The 21,563-nt window shown below is 42.1% G+C and overlaps 3 protein-coding genes across 3 annotated transcripts in view; 2 read left to right on the top strand and 1 right to left on the bottom strand.

The window, feature by feature from the left end:
• LOC131878267 (uncharacterized) overlaps positions 1–9,141 on the top strand; it is a 35,173-nt gene extending 26,032 nt beyond the window's left edge. The window contains exon 2 of the mRNA XM_059224189.1: positions 5,349–9,141. Within this exon, the coding sequence (XP_059080172.1) occupies positions 5,990–9,016 (3,027 nt within the window). The 5' untranslated portion in view covers positions 5,349–5,989 and the 3' untranslated portion in view covers positions 9,017–9,141. The remainder of the gene's footprint in view (positions 1–5,348) is intronic.
• Positions 9,142–14,206: 5,065 nt separating this feature from the next.
• LOC131877890 (glyoxalase domain-containing protein 4-like) lies at positions 14,207–15,631 on the top strand. Its single transcript, XM_059223717.1, has 3 exons — positions 14,207–14,579; positions 14,662–15,312; positions 15,377–15,631. Exons 1-3 carry the CDS (start codon positions 14,481–14,483, stop codon positions 15,527–15,529), a joined length of 903 nt encoding a protein of 300 aa, XP_059079700.1. The 5' UTR covers positions 14,207–14,480; the 3' UTR covers positions 15,530–15,631.
• A 377-nt stretch (positions 15,632–16,008) lies between these two features.
• Positions 16,009–17,217, bottom strand: LOC131877891 (axoneme-associated protein mst101(2)-like). The gene is made up of 2 exons (XM_059223718.1): positions 16,934–17,217; positions 16,009–16,726 (listed from the first exon to the last, which is right to left on the bottom strand). The coding sequence occupies exons 1-2, from the start codon at positions 17,113–17,115 to the stop codon at positions 16,135–16,137; spliced, it is 774 nt and encodes a 257-aa protein (XP_059079701.1). The 5' UTR covers positions 17,116–17,217; the 3' UTR covers positions 16,009–16,134.
• Positions 17,218–21,563: the final 4,346 nt, after the last annotated feature.

Genomic DNA, 21,563 nt, shown 5'->3' with positions numbered 1-21,563 from the left:
CATCAAGTGCCAAGTTTATGCGGATCTCTGGACAGAGCTTGGCCTGAACCGCAAGTGTGGTTGCAATGAATAATGTTCACAGACATACTCGCATCTTGGGCTTCATGTTTCCTCGTGGAACAAGTTCAAAGAAACCTTATGGAGTCAGTCAGTTGGTTCGGTAGCGGAAACAGTCGTGACTTGGCTATCTTTGTTCCTCATCAAATGAGCTCCGTCGTATTTCTTGAGAGTGAAATCAGCTCTCGGATTGAAATCCCATCTTGAAGGCACGAATCAGAGACGACAGGGTCGGGCGGGGAAGGCGGGGAAGGCGGCAAGCAAGGTGAAGTGGAACAGAAATGAATGCAAGAAGCCTTTCACTTCGTCGACCATCCAACGCGTAAGAAGTAGTGCAAACCAAACATCGGAAGTGAAAAGGATTTGAAGTCAAACCGACCAAAAAAAGGAACCGGATGCTCTCAAGACCATTGAGGGGGGCTCTTGAACTGTCTTGTTCCAAGTCCCTCCTTCCCTCCCCCGTAAAGCTCAGAATGCATTGGAAAGTGCATCCACTTGGGCTCTAGTGCGAGTTCAAGTTAAAGCGATACCATCCAGGCGTGAATGATGGATTGGGGCTGGTAAAACATTGGCTTTTGAACCAATGACCACAAAATTTTGTCCTATTTTTTTTTTACCCATTATGAATGGCGGTAACTTGTTGAAGGTTCCGCCGCAGCCACGAGCTCATGACAAACTTGACCATTTTCCCTCAAAATGGGCCACGTGTCAGATAACATTGTCTGAGAAGCTCGATGGGAAGGAGGCACGTCAAACTGGCATTTGAAAAAGAGACTGGTGCCGCCAAGACGAACGAAGGGAGCCATAATACACTTTACAGCCAAGGGACTCGCATATCTCCAGAGAAGGGATACTCAATCATCGCTCGTAGGGGTTTAAAGCCTCTTGCCTTATCCCTTTTCCCATTGGCGGGCATCACGAACGGGCATTCCATGCAATGTAGTACTTCCTCTCAAGAACACATCTTGGCGGCGACAACGACGTCTTGGTGGTGGTGATGGTGGTGGTGGTAGAGCAGCATATTCTGGCCTACATGGGAGTACCCAGTACCAGTACTAAAGCCGGCTCTAACTTGTTCCAAAGAACGAGTCCCACCCTTAGCTTTTGGCTATTTGAAGTTACGAATGTAGGAGGCGTTGTAGCAACATCGTCAGTAGTAGCAAAAGTAGCAGCACCAGTTGTAAAGAAAAGTCACTTGGGCTAACTCTGACAACACATCGTTTCTGAGGAGGGAAGGCTTACATAGTAAACTTGGATGGTTTCGAGCACCATCATTCTCCTATATACTTCATCGCGAACATTGTGGAATTCTACGCTTTACCGAGACATATCAGCCTCGTACCTTAAACAATAATGCTTCTCTGTAACAATGCAAGCGTGTACCGGTGTGTACTTCATGTACACGTAAGAACGTACGTATGGATTACATGTATGTATACTAGTATAACAGAAACAGACCCTCTGGTTTGGTTTCCAGCTCAACAACTAGTGTCCATACGTACATGCTCCATTTTAGTCCTTCGGATACCAACTTGGGCCATGGATAGGTTTCTCGACTAGGTCGTTCTTTGGTCTATTCAGCCAGCTATATGGCTTTTGCGTCCGATAAGAATGGAAGAATGGTTTCTGAACTTTATGAATGCAGCAGTTTTAGTGTTGGATTCTTTTTCCTCGGAATCCTCTACTGCCTCCCACCTCCCTCATCCCGAGTGTGAGAGGAGGTTCTGAGAACAGAAGTACATTGTGATCTCTGCAGTGACTATCCACCCACCTTTTTGCTAAAGCACTAAATACTAAGGAGAAAAGAGTAGCAGAATCTTACACTTTGGTCTTCCATGTAGGGCTTTTGATATATTTGTGACACATCATCACTAAACTTCACAGTTCTTTGACGTTGATTTTGTTGATTAGAAAATGAATAGTTGAAAAGATAGGTCACCATATTTCTTGTAAATGTGCAAACTTGTGATTAAGAAAAAGAGCAAATGGAACCTCACGCTGAAGGTTAAGTTCCGCACCCGCAATCAATCCAGTAGATAATCATGGTTATTTTCGCATGATGACATTTAAGAATTAAAAACACAGGACAAATTTTAGAAAAAAAGTCTACTTGCGTTAAAGAGAAGCTTGGCCTAAAGCTTTAATGCCTGGCAACTTTCGAAATTGTGCAGCTAACCCACCCTCGAACAAGCTGATTTTGCCTTTCTTTTCCGGGAAGTCTTCACTTTCTATGACCACTTCCATTATAACGGACTTGGTGTCAAAGGGATTTAAGCAGGATGGCCCATTTCTTCACCGCAAAAGGAAGCTAGACTCTCAAGAGAATCACTATCGGGTAGGTTCATTTTGAACAAGAATGGAGCAGTGCCAATTTTAGCGATTATGAAACAATGCAATAATGCCGTAAGCAAAAAAAAAAACCTTTTTCGCAGCAAATACCTTTCTCAGGCGAAAATTTGTTCGTATGGTGTATTATTATTTCATCACGAATACAAAAGCAAATTGGCCAGGGTTCATTTGCAAGCTAGAACATGGTACTGGTCGATGACCTCATTTCAAACTTAGTTTTCGAACTCAAGAATCATCCTTCATCTTACGTTTCTATCTTCTTACCTTTTGAAATTTGGCAACGTGCAAATATTCTCGTTTCAATGTGAGCAAGAATCAAGATGTCACGAAAATAGGCAATCGAAAAGAATCGTAGGGGTTAAGAATGATTTTGCAGCTTTAATCCCCGACAAATGTGACTGGCAATAAAAATCAAACTCTTTCAGCTTTTTTTTTCTCTCTCTCTCTCTCTCTCTCTCTCTCTCTCTCTAGACTTGAAAGCTATTGAAATTTTCGTCAAAGAAGATGTATCAGGATTCCATCGTTTGAGTCTAAAAAGGTGAATACCGCTGAGCATTTTCCGCATCAGAATTCGTGACCTTCAGCGTTGTCTGACAACGAGACTTTAAAATCTTGGTGCATTTATTAGCCCTATCCCAGACCTGAGAGTTTACGGTTGAAACCTTTCGTGTTCAGCACTGGGACTCTGATCTGATGATTGTCTTTTTATTGTTTTCCCTAGGGACCTCTCCCATTGCTACGAGTGTGGGTCCATGTGCGAGTGTGTGCGTGGGGCTAAATGTACTTAACGTTAGGTTCAGCTGATTGCATGCAAGTGTGTGTGAGTTGGGTGGAAATCCATGGAACTTGAACGTGCATACCGAAGGGCCACTGGACAGAGAGAGCTTCATATCTCTGTCCAGGATTTTCCTCACGGACCATTCCCTGTTTTACTTCTTTTCTCCGATCTTTATCTTCATTTGCTTTTGGGGCAAAAAAAAAGAGACCCGGCCTCATCCTCGTGGGCGTTCTCAAGTAAACCCTGGACTTGGAGAAATATTTCTGTTTTATGTCCCAAGACCAGAACACGTTGGCATCCAGAGGCAATTCTAAAGTGTTCCAATTGGTTCCATGTGTGGCTCTGTGATGCTTTTTTCCTCGAGCTCAAGGAAGGTTTGCCACTTTTGGCCGTGTGTACGTGAATGTGCACGCATCAAGTAAGCCCCCTTGGATCAATGAAGGATTTCTGGTGCAAATGCATTGGGACTTTGGACGTGGTAATATCGACAACGGAGGGAGGTCACTGGAGCTTCTTCTTCCTTCATATCTCTTGCGATGAGTACAAATGAACCCCGTCGTCTTGCTCTAATTCACCTCTGGCAATTCACAGCTAAAAAAAGTCACTTTGTATCTAAAAGTGCCAAACATGATATAGATGGCAATGTTTAGAGTTATGTGTGGTTCCTTTAGTTCTTGTACAATAAATCTTGCTCAGGTACAGTAAAGCCATGCTGCTATGTATATTAGAAAATTTGATGCTGAGCCATGATGGGATTTAGAGGTGAATAAATGGCTGCCAATTCTGTTTCAGCCCACCTCAATATCGTATGTGTTTCAGCGGGAAAAAACACCTTTCAAATGCAGTTTTTTAAACACGCTCAAAGGAAGGGATTCAAAGGAAGATCCGGTCCCGACCCAGACCGATTAAGAATAAATGCATATAGCTTTATCTTCAGCATATTTTTCTGCTCATCGCATTTAATGTAATGCTCTCACATTAGTCGCAGACTTCAATCACTCCTGAGTCGGAGCCGTACTTTTCAAGGTTTTCCGGCGTAGACGGACGGGCCTTTGCAAATTGGCCAACGGCAGGTCGTCTCTACGTAGACTACTGAGAAATGAACTTGTGGAACTAATTTGGCTTCCTTCGCTTCAAAGCCTCACGTATGTCAACCCTGTTGTTATATAAGGTTCAGTGCAAGACGAGCGCCCTGTCAGTTTCTAGGAAGGTCTGCAAAGTCCGAACCAAGGCTCTTTTGTAATAATCTTGGCTCCGAAACTTGCTGAAAGGGCCTTTTGTGCCACCTGAATAATAAAAGAATTACGACATCACAAAAAAGAAATAAAACCTCACTGGACTAAAATGCAGACGCTGTAAAGGCCACCATTTGTCTTTGATTTCACTCCCGAAATTGGATTTGGTCCATAAGGGCCCGACATCGTGTGAATTATAAGGGGTAACCTACTCAAAAATAGATTAGTACAGTGAATAAAGGATAATACGAAAGCAATTTGATGAGAGTAAATAAAAAATGCTTTATCATAATGTGGTAGACTAGGCTATACCTTACAATTTCAACTAGCCGTCACATAAACCCTGCTTAATTGTAGTATACCGTACAAAAAAAAAAGCAGTCACGGTTTCATTTTTGTAAACCATACACTTACTATGAGGCTGCATATTCAAGAAAAATGTTAAATTTTCATTAGTATGGAGCCACAGCCAAATACAGACTACATGGAGACCAACAACTTCAGAGTAACTACCCAAATTGAAGACAAAAAACTAATAACCAAACGCTAGAACATATCAAGTATCGATTGCTCAACCAGAAATTGTAGCCAAAATGTCTTTTGTATGTATTGCAAATATCATTCCTTGTTCGCAATTGACTTGTTGAGCCACTAACCTTAGCATGAGAAATGTCAATTGTCTTTCGTTTTTGACATGTGGCCGTCTAATGTATGTACGTATATACTAATTGTCACCTACCGGCAATTGTACAAATGTATTAGAACTAATATGGGTTCATGACTTGGGCTCAACTTAAATCTAGACAGCGAAATTATCCTCTTCTTATTCAATTTATGATCCTCGTGTTAATCTTAGAGCCTGATGCTCACTGATGTTAATGCTTGGCTAGCTTTTCCTTACCAAATCGTGTTTCTCTCGTCTATTCCAGAATTCGAGGGGTTTACAAATCATGATGGTCTGAGGAGTCCATCACAATTTCTGCAGGCGACTTGAACCAAATCTTGGATTTTGCCCAAGGGATGAGTTGCTCTTGCAGCTCTTGCAGCTCCTACTGTGCCCGTCGTGGCCGCCGTGGCCGTCGCCCCTTCTTCCAAGTCAATGTCATCCCTATCAAAGCTTACTCATCATCATGGCAGCTTGAGTGATGTTCCAGCGACACCACTCGACGTGGAACAAGGCAAGAGAACTTCTTGGCAAGGAAATCTTCATCCACTCGCATTGAGCTTTTGAGAGTTTCTTCTCATTTTTCTCTACTTCTCAGGCTGAAAAAAACGAGTATCTTTGCCTCTCATTTTGGCCTCGAGGCCAAGACCAGCTTATCCAGGAGTCGTGCTCGTGGCAAAGCCAGTCAACCCAAGCGCCACGAGCCCTTGTTTGGCTAGGACCTTGCCGACCAGAACAACGAGAACGCCGACGAGACAGAGGTGGTCGAGGTCGAGGACAAGGAGAACGAGTCGAACGAGGAGAACGAGGAGGCCGAAGACATCGGTGCCACCATGCGAGTGATGATGCATCATCCGCCATAAAAGACGCCACTTTCAAGCTCCGTTTCCCTAATATCCTCTCATCATGGACATGTCCTTTGCAAGCCTCATCTCTTGGGTGGTCTTCCTCATGCAAATTTCATCACCTAGGGAGAGCGAGGCCAGAATGACGCTCGCGGGTGTGCCTGGTCATGTCCAAGGAATGGCAGCCTCCACGGTGGAGGACTGGACCCATGGATGTCCCCGGGGATGCATTTGCAAATGGATTTCGGGCAAGAGGACAGCGGAGTGTCAAAATAACGCCTGGGACCGGGTACCCACCTTTGAACTGCCTGATCGCATTCAAGTGCTTCAACTCGCGAACAACCCCATCTCAATTCTTCCAAAGCAACTCTTTCAGGGACTGGGCATAATCAACGTTCAGAAAATGTTTCTACAGAACTGCAACATCACCGAAATCCACCCTGATGCCTTCCAAGGCCTGGAGATCTTGATTGAGTTAGACCTCCGGCACAATGGAATCCGACAGCTCCACCCAGGCACTTTCCTTGGCAATAAACGAATTCGAAAGCTGTGGCTGAGCCACAATCCGCTTCACACGTTGTCTTCGTTTGCTTTTCCGAGCATTCCTCACCTGAGAATTCTTGACCTTTCTCACACCCGCTTATCTAAATTGGGTCGCTCCACTTTTATGGAACTGGAGTATTTGGAAGTGCTCCATTTACGGGATAACCACTTTCGCCGACTCGATAAACGAGTCTTCCTTCCAATGCAGCAATTGAAAAGTCTTACGCTCGAAAGGAACCCATGGCAGTGTGATTGTAGACTTTTAGACTTTTGGCAATGGCTCATGAAAGAAAACCTCTTCAGCCTTCCCACCGCTTGTGAATCACCACAGAAACTTCAAGACACCACGTGGGATAAACTCAGCGTTGGTCTTTTGGCATGCCCTCCAGAGGTGATGGTCCCCGAACCAATGGTCACTGTCTCAACTGGGAGCAGGGTTCAATTGGGATGTTTAGTCACGGAAAATCCAGGGGCAGCAACTATGACTTGGATTCGCTCGGGCATTGAGATTGCTAACAATTCGAGGCACGCTGAGGACGGCGCACAACAGAAATATGTGATAACTACCGGCCTCTGGGACCACAAATGGTTCCACCGAGGTCAAAATTCCATGGAGAACACTATAGTGAGTGTGATAGATGGAGGTGAGCCTCAGGCTCACACCCGTGGTCGTCACGACTCGAGGAAACGTTGGTTCAATCTGACTATTGACAATGTTCATCCCTCTGGGTCAGGAAGCTACACATGTGTTGCCCAAAATAGTGGAGGCAAGGCCGTGGGTAATGTGACCGTAGTCTATTCTGAGACCGTGGCAACTTATCTCGAGAATTCCAAGATCTCGGCCCTCCTGGTGGTTGGAACAGCGTCCGGAGTGTTAGTGTTTCTCTGTCTTGGTACATTTCTTGTCTGCTTTGGAGTGCACAGGAAACATGATCATACACGACGAAGACGGGAACAACATCTGTGTTTGACGGCATCTGGGCCCAAGTCGGGCTCTTCATTGTTGGCAGAGATGGAGGACAGACCAACGGAGAAGGAAATGAATGGTTCCACAAGTTTTTGTGTCGAGAGGACCAAGTCATTTCGCTTGCAAAAGCAGAGAGCTATTGAATCCTTTCCTGATAATGAAGGACTGGACGACGACCTTGGACTCGAGTTCCGTCCGCACAAAAAGCTCAGTCCGAAAGATGAGCAGCTCACTTGCCGACCCGATGCTCAACATGGCATGAAATCGGCAAATCAAATTCAACCCTCACCTTCCCCTCATTCGCCGGGAGTGACCTCAAAGGACTTGAGCTCAATCGATCATGAACGTTTGTGCCTGTCTGTGATCCCATCTGTTCACCTTGATTCGGCCCCTTCTCGCCACGCAAGGGACAAACTCCGAGAAAATTCGGGCCCATCATCAAGTTTGATTGTCAAAGCCAACTCTTGCGCCTCCTACTCGGCAAATTCTATGCTCGGCAGTGATGCCGATAGTGGTCGGGGAAGCATGACCGCGCCCACTGCTTCGAACGTGGCAAAAGCGTCGGCTTCAAATCAAGTTGGACCAAAGTCAAAATGTGGCAGAGACACCTTGTTGTCCTCGGCGTCTGACTCCTCTTCCAGAGGCCTCAATCTGACCTCGCAGAGTGTTTCCTCGCCCACAGGGCACACAGCCAGTCCAATGGACTCGACTAATTCCAGCTGTTCCACTCAAAGCGCATTCGGCCATCACCAAAACATTCTGGGCTCGTCTTCCTCCACAATCATAGCTGCTAAGGAGCAGGACCAAGGTTCCACTTCCACTTCGTCGGGAAACACGATACGACACGCGTCGATTCCGTTGAACGGTTGCTCCATGAGTCTCATGGATAGCATGTGGCGAGGTGGAGTCGGTTCATCCACTCACCTATTTGATGAATCATTTGGCTCCTCGACGAACGGCTCTGGAACAGCGACTCCCAACGCCAATGGCGTAGTCGGCTTTTGGTCCTCGGCAAATTCTCCTTGTAATATGAGGACCCTGGCGAAACAATCTAGGCGATTCCAACCCAATGACCTTGCCCGTCACCGACATCCTGCCGGAAATGTGATTCACGCAGACTTTACCTTGCCTCGAGGTGAGAATTTATCATCTGCTCGTCGTTTAGCGCTCAATGGACCTGATTTTCGAGCCACCACTCTACTATCAGATCGAAGACTGGTCCCCATTTCCGGCAGGGACAGAGAAATACGAGAAATTTCTCCCACGAACCACTTAGGAACTCCATTACATCAGCATGAACGGAAACGAAATGGCAATGCCTACGCTTTGTCGCCTTCATCGTCTGCTTCTGTTTCTATGGCCAATGCGTGGCAGGCCATGTCCAAAGATGAGAGTGTTTATTCAGATGACGGTCTCTTCATGATGTCAGGGTTAAACCAAAAGAATAACCGAGTCACCCCGGGCAATGGTTCCACCACTAATGGAGGTCTTGAAACTGAACTTCTGGTGCAAGAAATCGAAACTCGGAGGGAACTCCTCGAGGCTCTTGTCAAAGATAAACAAGACACCGTGGTCTGATTTGTTATTGTGAGTGCGCTCCATCAAACGTTCGCCAGTGGTAAACGCAAGGATCTGAACACATATTAATGATACAGACACGAGACCTGATGTTGACCAAATACAGTCGATAATTTCAATGGCAATGCCAGAATTCGAAATTTCTTTTTTAGGGTCTAATTCCACAAACGTGTAAGAAACGAATCTCAGTGAAGGTCTGTATGTAAAATCGAATTCCCTTTTTAATACTATTCAAATTCTGGTCAGCAAAGGATGAGGATGTAGTAGTTCATTCAGTCAAGACCCATCGTGCGAACACTATTGATCCCATTGCATGGAACCTAAGTCGCCAGGTGTAAAACGACCGTACCAAGTATTATATGACCCTTGGGAGTACGAGAGAGAGGATATGTTGAATATGGACGAAAAAGAATTATTCTCCAGAGACCAAGACGGGAGATATTTGGAGGCAGCGCAACGACACACTGAGTCGCAACATTGGCAACAAATATGCAGTGTACACTGCCGAGGGGCGTAACTCTAAGTCTGTACTAGCAACGTGAGTGGTGTGTCGAGGTCCAGCCACGAAGGAGCTTAACTCTTTCCACATCCCTTAAGGTTGCTTGTATCACCCATTTCCCAATTGGACCGGGCGCCTGCCAAAGAATTCCCATCAATGTTTAGTTGACGCAACCAAAAACACTCCCTAATCCAAAGGTACAAAAGCAGGCAGTTTTTGCCATAACAGAAAATGGCTCTTCTATGTACTAAAACAAGGTCCAAAGCAAGATGAATAATTTCGCTTGAAGCTCAAAATCTAAAATACATTTTAATGATCTCAGTTAGAGCACATTGATAAGCTCATAAAACATTCTAACATTCTAATTTTTTAGCAATTCGTGTAAGTCCACGTAACTTTTAGACGCTTATCCACATAGACAGACCGAGAACTTCATTTGATATCAAGCGAGTTATCAAGATATTAAAGGGGGAAGTGTGAGCCTTTTCCTTTATCCCATTAATCTTGAATATCCAATATCCATTAATAAGATATCAAACTTGAGATACTAAAATTTTATTGAATAGACGCATTTTCAGCAATCCTTTGATATCTTATCCTAATGAATGCTAGAAAATAAATTTAGCTAAGGCTTTGAATAGCACTGAAATTTGAGAGTTCATTGTTTCAATGTGTAGTTGCAGGCAAGATGATAATTATCTGGTACAGTATTCTTTGACTTATTTCATGTCCGAGTACAAACTGAAGTGGTTGCCTTTTAAGTTAGATTTGCTGATCAAATACTTTTACTTGCAAGCCGTCTATGCAAATGTCCACACAAGCAATAAATCGCGAATAGCGCACCAGATTGTCTTTGGGATTTGCAAGGCGCACCTTGAAAAGTTGTAATTCTACGAGGAGTCTGGAAGAAGGCTTAATTTTGCAACGTGCAATTCCTTGATTCGGATGGATATTCAAGAAGCTCGTAATTGGCCGTTGTTTCAGTACGAGTATTTTGCGCCAAGGTCTTCTTCCATTAGTGTAACTGGTATATCGTACAAACATTTGCCATTCATGCAAAAGTTCATTTCACAGGTTTTGCCACCATTTAGTAACTTGGATCAGGCACATAACTTTACTATAGAACGGAATTTTGCACGCTGAAACCTGATCACATACTTCTTGCATGACAATTGACTCTGTTGCCTGAAGTATTTTGTCACCAATCCAAACTATGGTCCCACGCTAGAGGTGCCTTACTTTGGAACTCGGTTAAACCAATTCAAAGTATGATTGTCCGCAGAGACTCCTCATGCAAGTACGGTTTCCAAGAAAGGTGTTCCACCGGGACAAGAGGAACTAGAGCTTTGTCCTTTTGACAACGACAACGTTTAAGGTCATACAAAGTTTCTTCGCCAAATGCCATCCAGCATGAGCCGGCCTTCATTTTGAGCGTTGGAACAACCCTTGGAACTGCTTAACTGGCTTTCCACAGTTCTCATGCTCAACCTCTTAAAAGTCAGTTCGGAGAAAACATCAAAGCCACACTAGAAGTCCAAAGTCAAGGGCTGTTGTACACAGTAAACTCAGTCGTCAGTCGTCAGTCCGTCTGGTCGTTTGCGGACAATCCTTGGAGACCCTGGAAATGGCACAAGTCTGTTTTGCTCCCTACCGCGAAGTCGACAACTTGGAGGGTCTGGTTAAGTTCTGCAATGACACTACATTGTAACCACTACGAACCCCGAGCTCTTAAATTGTCTTGTCTCATGCAAGCTTTGAATAAAATCTACAACTAGAAACTTGGCTCCAAAAGCTCTGGCCTCCTGTTTATCTCATTCGAAATATCGAACATTTAAAGGGAACCGTTAAAACCAATTAAAATGTATTTCACAGCATAGCTATTTTTCATTTTTTACTTGTGAGCCGTGCATTGGTTGCCTTGTATAGGTTATTTCTGACAGGCGTACAGATAAGCCGTAAAAAATCCGCTTACAACTGAAATGTGCCAATTTCAAGACCTAAGTTGCATTACTTTACATCTTTTAAGGAATGTGCCCAAGAAACTGCAGCAATCCCGTTACGGAAAGAGGCTTAAAATATTTAGTGGATGATAGTAAATTTATTCTCTGACATTAATTTTATCATTGACCTACTGATTCGATGAAGTTTTAGGAAAGAAAAATGATCTTTTTTTGCATGAATATTTATCTAAGAACATCAAAGACTTTCCTGAGGGCATTCACAACAGAAGATTTTTTCTCCTTAAAGTTCGGCAAATTCGCGATCAATTATAGAAGGCAACAAGTTTTGCGCTTTTTACATTTTACAGATCATCTTTTACGTTCATCTCGTATTTGCTCTTTCCCTTCTTACTGATTGCCTCTAGACCTAGGTGGATGACGGAAAGGAGGAGCAACCAAAAAAAACCAAATTAATCGCCCTGATTTTTTAGGTTGCTACAAGGACTGAGGTGCTATGATTGCTGTCACAAAGGAAACAAACCCAAGGAAGCGCACAGCGAGCAAGCCAGACAGACCAGTTTTTTCTTGAACGAATGGCTGACAGCTGAGGTGTTCTTAGGGTATGAAAGAAACCAAAGAAAGCTTCCTGAATTGGGAACTTTATTTTGAGAAAGAATCCCTAACTAAATGTTTCAGCGCCAATCCCGAAAGCACCCACAGTGCAGCCTTACTGGAATATAAAAATCTCAGAATGGATTTCTGTACCTAGAACAGCATTGGTTCATTGAAGCAGGAAAGGAAGGTGACGTCACCAACATTTTTTAGACGTTACTCGTACTTTTTAATGCGTAATAATTCATTGTTAAGGGTTTTGTTTGTTTGCTTGTTACGAAGTCAGAGGGCAGCTCTCTCGCTCTGCCTACCATTTGAATTATGGGTGTACTATCTGCAATTTCCCTCCTCACTTTTTTCATGTGCGCTGAACCAATCTTAGTCAAACTCACTGTGATATCACTTCCTAGTCAACTATTTTATCAGTCTTAACCATTTTATTCTTTTATCAATCGATTTTTGTATATGATATGTATACATACAGTTTTATACATTTTACAATCTGACATGACCAAGAGTCGCAATAAAGAAAGAATTGAGGAATATTTCCGCTTCGTCATCACAGCCCAACATCAATTATTAACTCACCGTTGGAAATGGCCGCAGGTTCGCCCATTTAAGCTGTTAAAGCAGCCACTCAAGCTATAATAAAATACCCCAGAGAAACTTGGACTTGGCTTCTCTGGGATCGAACCAGGATTAGCAACGTGGAAAGTGGATGCTCTAGCAATACGGTACCCCAGAAAGCCCTCATTCATTGTTGAGGGATTCAATTTACATTTCTAATTTACTTATCCATCGAAGGAATGGTTCATGTAGCATTACAATTTATCAACTGTCACAGTTTTACTCATTGATATGCTGTGTAGCCGAAAAAAACCTGTTTTTGTCCTTAATGTTTCTATATTAGAATTTCGTGTTTTTACAAAAGACTTTTTGAAACCTTAGAAAAGTTTTTAGTCTAATAAGGCACGTTATATCGTGGTTTTTTAGTACCCCTACTGTATTGAAAAGTTCCCCAGTCACCTCCCAAAATTAGTGCTGATATCATCAGACAGCTACTACTTAAATGCAAGCAGTACTGATGGACCTGGTCGAGTCAAACTTTTGAACCCAGATTCCAGAGCTAACAGAAGCACCACCTTATATATGTATAGCTTCTACGATTTATGATAATTAGGGGTCGGAAAGAAAATATTTTTTAGGTTTAATGAAGTTTTAAACTATTTTGACCATTTCTAGGCAAAAAAAAAAATCACGAATTTTAACCATACAGAACCAAAAACCGAGGATTTTCTAGGAAATGTGAGAGTTTTCGAGAAATATTGGGTGGAAGGAAATTCACGGGTTATTTGGCCGCATCTGAGAATGCTTGTCCCCGCTAAAAGATCTATTTGACCTTGGATCCCAAGCTCTCATCAAGATGAAGTATTGAACGTATGCAGCAATGCCATAATCCAAATGAGGTAATTTTAGTCTTTAGCCAATTGGTAGCCTTGCCATCATTTGCCACCAAAATGATGTTCGAGAATACAAGTGAGCACAGTATTGATGTCAGAACCAAAACTAAGGGCCTGCTGAAGACCGGCAATAAGCCGACGGAAGTGGGTGAGCCATTTGATATCTATCTTTGAACCCTTGGTGAGTGCAATTCTTTGAGCGATGATGACAAAGTGCAAGATATGATCATGAAACATACATAACAATACATTATTGCAATAATTAATCATTTCACTTCAGAGCCAGATCTCAAAGGATCACACTTATGTTTTAAAACATCTTTGCTAATGAATTAGGATATCAAAACAGAAGTTTCAAGGTTATATTTTTCAATCAGTCTGATTCAAGTTTACAATTTCTCCGTTCCTACCATGGATCCTACTCTTGCAATGCCAGTTTTCTGGATTCTGTTTTAACAACGTCAGAGCTTCTAGGTTACGTTTGTGCCACATATCGCTACTTTTTATTCCAGCGCTTTAGTTTATTTGCTTCAAAACGTTGACCCGACGGATCAGTACACAACAGTAGCTTTTTTTGTGGAGATTTCGAAAGTATGATTTACATTTTCAGAAAGTACAGCTGTTGAGTTTCTTGTCTGACAAGTTGTTGCAAAACCTTTGAGATTACCAAACAAATACACACACCGACTAAGCAGCGTTCAAGTGAAATAGCAGATTGACTGAGTGCATGACTTCATCGTGTGAGAAAAACTGAATACCGCTGTACCTGCTTGCAAACGCTGAAACGAAACTGATTAAAGACAGCATCATTGAATTGAGTGTGTGAAGTTTGCTGCAGTCGTGTCCTGAATACACACATAGCTATTAACACCCCGTGTCTCACGAGACGAATTCGTACGAAAGTGCTGCCAATCCCACATTGTCCAGGGTGTTGCTATCGTTGAGTGACCAATATGACCAGTTTGGTGAAGGGTAGGGCCCTACATTGGGTCTTCAAGATAGGAAACCGATCAAAGACCATGGACTTTTATAGAAACATTCTGGGAATGAAGGTGAGATTGATGTCGTAGAAAAATGCATGATTGCTAACTCAAACTTGTTCATGACGTTTCTTTTGTGTGTTATGTCCATCAGATCTTGAGGCATGAAGAGTTCAAAGAAGGCTGTGAAGCAGCATGCAATGGTCCTTACGATGGACAATGGTCGAAAACCATGGTGGGATATGGCCCTGAAGATTCTCATTTTGTGGTAGAACTGACCTATAACTATGGGATTGGCAGCTATAAGCTCGGCAATGATTTTCAAGGGATTACCATCAAGTCCTCCAAGGCCATTAAACAAGCCCAGGAAGCGTCATATCCTTTGAAGGACTTGGGCAACGGGAGCTTCCAGATTCAAGCTCCGGACGGTTATCCATTCGTCATCCGACCCGAGGACGTGGCTGATGGACAGGATCCAGTCGAGAAAGTGTCGCTTTCTTCGACGTCCATACCAAGATCGCTAGAGTTTTGGAAGGATGTCTTGAATATGGCGGAAATCTCGTCGGATCAATCCAAGGCTTTGCTCCAATTCGACGACAATCAAGCCCAACTTGAATTGATTGCTCAAGACAACATCGATCGGGGCAGTGCTTATGGTCGAATTGCTTTTGCAGTTCCGGCCGACTCCTTGCCTGGAATTCAAAAGAAGGTGGAATCGATCGGGCTTGGCGAAATATTGAAGCCCTTGGTTGAATTGGACACGCCTGGGAAAGCATCTGTTCATGTTGTGATATTGAGCGATCCGGTAAGATTTGTTAAATCTTGATAACCTCTTCTTATATCATACGATTTTTTTTTTATCCCTTCAGGACCAAACTGAAATTTGTTTTGTTGGCGACGAAGCATTCCGAGAATTGTCCCAAGTTGATCCTGAAGCCGACAACCTGCTGAATAAAGCTATGGAAGAGGATAAAAGTGGCGAATACTTCGAAAAAAAGGGACGGACCAAGCCATCGGCTTAAACCTAATGTATTTGATGTTTTACTACACCAGTTCACCTTTGTTCCGTGATTCGAAGCAATGTGAAAATGAAATATAAATCAATAAATTATACAAACCATGCATTTCTACCATTTCATTGACAAAGTCTCGATATCGAAAAACATCGTTTCAAGTGGATTGTAAATATCTGAGCACTATATAACTGAACTATTAGTCATTTCTTGTCCGCTTCGGTTGGTAATCTCTGTTACTCAAGCAATGGTAAGATTCTTCTCCATCATTTTGGTACTGCTCGTGAAGCAAAGATCCGTGATCGACAATACATGTAAGAGATCGTATAGTTCAAACGAGTATGGAGAGCCCTAGCTCATGTCTTGGTTGCGCAGTCGCCAGTTACCAGGTATTTGGAAACAAAAACCGAAAATCCGGTTTCTTTCATCTACCTGGCTCCATCTAATTGCTTTGTCATCTATATCATACAAAGAGACAGACAAGTGAGATGATTTCAAGGTATGTATTTGATTGTACGGTATGTTGATAATTAAGATTCCATTTCGAACATGGTTTTTGGTAAACGTACTTTAAGCTACACAGTAGTAATTCTAGCAATAGTCACTATCCATCATCATTGCATTCCAACACCAATATTGCCGTATCCGCCTTGAGCTCCATTAAAAGCGTCGCTAACAGCTTGGGCGCTATATCCTCCTGATCTCTTGCGGCCGCCCTGATTGCCGCAGACCTGTTTTTGTGAAACTTTGGGAATCCTCCGGTGCTCTTGCCGACACTGTTGTTTTGGCACATTGTTGCAATCCTGATAGGGAGCTTGTTTGCAATCTTGTTTCGTCACCCAATCGCACACCTGATTGGGAACATTGCGGCATTCAGGGTAGGTCTCCCAAGCGCACTTTTGGTAAGGAACCTTTGTTTGGCGTTGTTTGTTCACGGTTTTGCATCGGACTTCCTTCACCTTTTGACACTTGGATGGATCGTCGACCCACACTTTGGATCCGTAGCTGTTGACTTGCCAAGTTTGTTCGCATTTCTGATCCCAATAATCATCGCACACCTCTTCGGGGTAAGATTCCGTCTCCGTTCGGTAGGCAGTGGAACATTTCTGTCTTCTTTTTTGTTCACATTTCCGAGAGTTTTCAGTCCGACAGACTTTGTCTCTCTTGGGTACACATACCTCCTTGTAACTTTGTTTGCATACGCGTCTAAAGAAAGACAAGAAGAATTACAATCCTTTTATGAGCTTCATGACTTTGATAAACCTACGAGGGAAATGAATAATAAAGTAATCTTATGGCATTCAGGAAAAACAACCATGTCAAACCAGCTCTCAGTATCGTACTGACTTTGGACCTTGTGGTTTTCTGATAATGTTCGCATTGGACAAAAAATCATGCAGTTTGTTAACTCACTCATATTTGGTTTCACACACGTCGTCGTAAACTTCTTCATATGTGGTGAAGGATTGTAATCGACAATTTGATCCCTTGGAGCCACCTGAGCCTCTCCCACCTCCGTAGCCTTGTGGATAGGCATGAACGATGGTGGCAACACCAAGTATGACGGCTGTACATTCAAAAAGAAATGTTCTCATTTTGAGAGAGTTTTCTTCTTCGTTTCCTATAGAACTATTCACTTCGGATGCTTTTGAGCAACTGATAATTTCGATGGTCGAACCGACTGTTATATGTGCACTGGAGGAGCTTCATCACGTGTATGAAAGGAAGTCATCGTCGTAAGAAACTGGGAATCCCCTTTTTCAAGAACCATTGTGAGTGAATGTACGCCTGGCGAGTGACAGAGGGAAAACCAACGACCAGTATTTCTTCAATGGTGTATCGTGACGTATGTCGTTAATGACCTCTATTTCGATGTACAGTGGAAATTCAATTCGAAGAAATGAGAGGGAAATCCCTAACACATTGATAACATCAAAAAATCCAGTATTCGCACGATAATGGCTCGAAATATGTTCCAGTTGCGGATGATGATGTGATTCTTGTGCGACGTGAGTATCAGACATTCGAGGAAGTTTGTCCTTTGAAGAAGATCGGGCCCAAGCACTTTTACTTACTCCGGCGAAGTCAATTTACGAAATGCCAGTTGTGGAGAGCTCATTAGAGATCTTTGTGATTTCATGTCAGACAGGTCATTACCGTCAAGGTGGATTTCCAGGAAAGTCCACAACTTGCTCCCACGTTTAGACTGGTAAAACTCGTGCCTTGATGGGAATTGAGTGGTTGGATAGAAAATAAGTTCAGACAAGTTCGAAGTTATCTTATATGTTAAGCTAGATGGTCAGGGAGGATCTTACGCAAAATAAGATCATGGGTATTTTAGACTGTGTAAGAATTCCTATGTCACCTACCTTATTTCCATTTTAGACAATACAAAAAACTCCCTCAAGCCTATGGCAATTAATAATTTGAGTTGACCCGATATTTTCAAGAATTCTGGGCCTTTTAAACAACAACTGTGGAGTTCAGAAGCTGATTAACGTGAATTTGGTATCTGAAAAGGTGTTGGCAAGCAAGGATTCGGCTGGTTTTCTAAACTTTACCAGTGTCAGATTGAATTGCATTACAACATTCCAAAAGTATTCAGTGGCTTGCAATCCATCAACAAAGAAAGTTGCTACAACTACTACGAGTAGAATTCCTTTGAATATCGGTTGCAAGACACCTCTAACTCTCTCTTTCCACTTCTAAAATTAAATAATAATCCAGATCTATCAAAAATACATTGCAATTTTATTTTGCTGCCACATATTCGGTTGCTGACACACTCGAGAAAAAAAAACATCTTAAAGTTTTAAATGTTACACTGGTTGTGTTACAAAGCTCGTACGTTTTGGAATGAACAAGCTATTCGCGCAGTAAGTACTCTCTTAATTATATACTCGCCAAGCCGTACGCACTAATCAATTTGGTAAGCATATTTTAAAATGTATTGTACGAAATCATAAGTTTAAAACAAAATGGAGACACAATGTCAAAATGGACAGCATATTTCCTTCGGAAAATTTCCCCAATCGTTTAATTTTTAGACATATTTAGACATATTTTTTGACTAATTTGAAGAAATAAAAAGCCACAAAAGTAGAGCATTCACTCCAAGCAGAGAAAATATAACTAAATATAGGCAAAACCGCATGTGATTATCATTACATTTACTCCTCAAAGTTGTTTTCAGGCGACTCTGGCTGCAAAAAGTGGCAATGATCATGCAGATTTCAATTGAAACTTTTTCCGTCGAAAGACAAAAATAACCCCTTCTTGGCAACATAACTGCAGCTAAAATCATAACCGAATTTACATCAATTGGTAAATAGCAAAGCGGTGGGATGTCCTCCCAAAGAGACCACATTTTTTAGTCAAGCCTCGAATAGCCGCTGTCAATGGTTGGTCGGGACGTACAAACAAGCAAAATATTGTGCGTGTTGAGTACAAACGTAATGCAAAAAGATAGTTCTACGTTTTGTGACTGTAATGGCACAAACGGTGGTCCGTCTGACTTCACCCAGTTTTTATCCTAATGGCAAGAGTTAGTGCACTACATGTAGAGAGGTCGTTTAAGCTGTATCAGATATACATAATTGACTCAATGTAAAGCTGTAGGTTCCAGAGAAACTATGAGCTCGATTTTCTTTTCCATGTGGAATGTGAAATGGTGAGAAGACAGAAATGAAGTGACGGTTCCCTTCAAACAAAGTCTTTGCCAACGAAGTATTCGAGGAAAAAGGCAAAAAAAGGACTGACAAGTTTCACGTCGGTTTGGTTTGAGAGTTTTCGTTGTACGTAATGCTGGATCTGTTTCAAGTTGTCCACAAAAAATGCGTGAGGAAATCCGAGGCCACATAAAAAGCCATTTCACTACCCTAAGAAACCGTTGGCGTTTAGTATTTGAAAGCCAAAACCTGGTCAATGTCCCAGTTAACAAAATTCCCATCGGTTTTGAAATATGCTCTCTCATTGTGCTTTCAGAAAAAGTCACCACGATGATTTTCTTCCATTCATTCAAAGATTGTGTTTCCTACAATTGTTCGCATAATTGCCATGATTTTAAAGTTACCAAAAGAGATGCCATCAGACCAAATTAGTAATCACATTTGAATAAAAAGTTATTATAAGTATTTGAGACCGTTGTTAATTACCATGTAGGGTTTATCACGCGCACATTGCTTCAATTTTTTCACTTTTGTGTTATTGTATGAGTATTTGTTCACATAGAGCAAAAAACATAAGGACTACGAATTGAAATCATTCTTAAAAAAACAATCTAAGTTATTCCGTTTTGCTAAATAGGTCGGTGCATCATCGTTTTTTTTCTTAATCTCTGAAGTTTTGGTACCTTCATCTTCTTCAAGTTGTTGAATTGAAGTGATTTGTACTACCAGTACATCATCTAAATACTCTAGACTGTAATTGCATTTGTGATTTCTGTTATAGCGCGGTGACGGAATTTTCATTTTTACGGACTTTTTTACCGCTCTTGGGATTGGGATCTTCAGCACTTCAAGATAAAAGAGTTATATATCTCATTTAGCTTTCAATTCTTATAATGTCGGATCCACCAACAAATTAGTTGGTGGATCTGGCTAGCCCTTGATATAGGGTTGGTCCGGAATTTCGGTCACTAACTTGTCCAAAGCTGGCTTAAATCCTGCTTCAGGATCCACACCTATAAATTCCTTCCGAATATTTAAGGGAAACAAATTGAACAATGATGGAGCCCGAAAGAGAAGAGAGGAGGACTCCTTTATTTTAACTAACAAGTATTCTTCAGGACTTGAAGGTGCTCGCAAAACGCACGTTAATCCTCTGCGATTGCAACGATTGACCCTAAAACCTGGGTTGGGGCGAAGCTAATGGATACATTTGAAAACGTTCCTTTCGCACCTCCTTTGAATACGGTACAATCCCAACCTTTCAAGCCCTCCAATACGAGAGCTCTCTCATACCTTCGATGTTTCTGGTAAAACATCTTTGGACTTGCACGACCTTTTGCAAACCTACTGAACTAATTGGAGCCCAAATGGGCGAGGCAAATTAGACGACGCACAATACGTTGCCTCCAGTCAATAGTATCAAAGTGGTCCCACAGATCCTAATTCTATTTAATGATAATATCACCACTTTTTTGTAATAACTCTGCCTCAATTTCTTTGGAATACAGTCAATAAAGAAAGGGAAGTAATAAAACTGCAAGCAAATGTTTCCTAGGATTTCAAAAAATGAATTGGCTTCCTACCTGACACGAAATAATGCTTTTGTCTTGGACTTAAGAGGTGAAATGTGAGCTAGTCTCTATCATATATAGGACCAATCATGACCAATTCCTTATCATTATTGAATTATAATGTGTTTGAGCTGTTTTTGGCATATTCTATCAAAATCTTATAGATAATTTGTGACCCAGGCCACATGATGTTTGAAAAAGAAATTGCGTTCATGGCATCTTAATAGTAGTTCATTTAGCAATCTACCATGCTTCTTTCCTGTTACCATTAGGCAGTATGACGTTGGAAATAAGGCCCTAATGTAAGAAGGAGCATATGAAGATTTTAAGATAAAGCAATTGGAGCAATGATTTAATCCTTTTGTACGGAACACTGAGGCCCATAAGCATAAGCGACATCACAAAACTGTGATGCGAACTAATCCATATAGTCCGCCAGGACTGGCGAGAAAAGCGTCTTAAAGCTTGCTATAAGTTAAGTTATATCAAGTTAAAAATAATGAAGCACCATCTCTCGATGGGCATGCATCCGGTCAGGCTGCCGGTCATCTAGGAAGGTTCTGTAGATTTTCAAAAAGCTTTTCCATTCAAGTCTGACATCTGTTTAAATACGTAGATCAATTTATTTGTCCGATATCTCAAAACATACTGCCTTCATCATCATCATAACTTTCAGGATAGAATAAGAAATGCGTTCGTTCGGCTGCTAATTAGATTAGAGGTGTCACCATGAAACAACATCCTCCATGAGTAATCAGATGGCGGTTGCCTAAAGGACACAATGATATTGATGTATCCATGTGT

The sequence above is a fragment of the Tigriopus californicus genome, chromosome 3 (genome assembly GCF_007210705.1).
Source record: "Tigriopus californicus strain San Diego chromosome 3, Tcal_SD_v2.1, whole genome shotgun sequence".
In the NCBI taxonomy this organism is placed as follows: Eukaryota; Metazoa; Arthropoda; class Copepoda; order Harpacticoida; family Harpacticidae; genus Tigriopus; species Tigriopus californicus.
This window is presented reverse-complemented; position numbering and strand designations above follow the sequence as displayed.

Coding starts and splice junctions, on each gene's coding strand:
- LOC131877890 (XM_059223717.1), top strand. CDS start 14,481: ATGACCAGTTTGGTGAAGGGTAGGGCCCTACATTGGGTCTTCAAGATA. Junction 14,580..14,661: donor GAAACATTCTGGGAATGAAG/GTGAGATTGATG, acceptor TATGTCCATCAG/ATCTTGAGGCATGAAGAGTT. Junction 15,313..15,376: donor TTGTGATATTGAGCGATCCG/GTAAGATTTGTT, acceptor TTATCCCTTCAG/GACCAAACTGAAATTTGTTT.
- LOC131877891 (XM_059223718.1), bottom strand. CDS start 17,115: ATGAGAACATTTCTTTTTGAATGTACAGCCGTCATACTTGGTGTTGCC. Junction 16,727..16,933: donor GTGTGTGAAACCAAATATGA/GTGAGTTAACAA, acceptor GTCTTTCTTTAG/ACGCGTATGCAAACAAAGTT.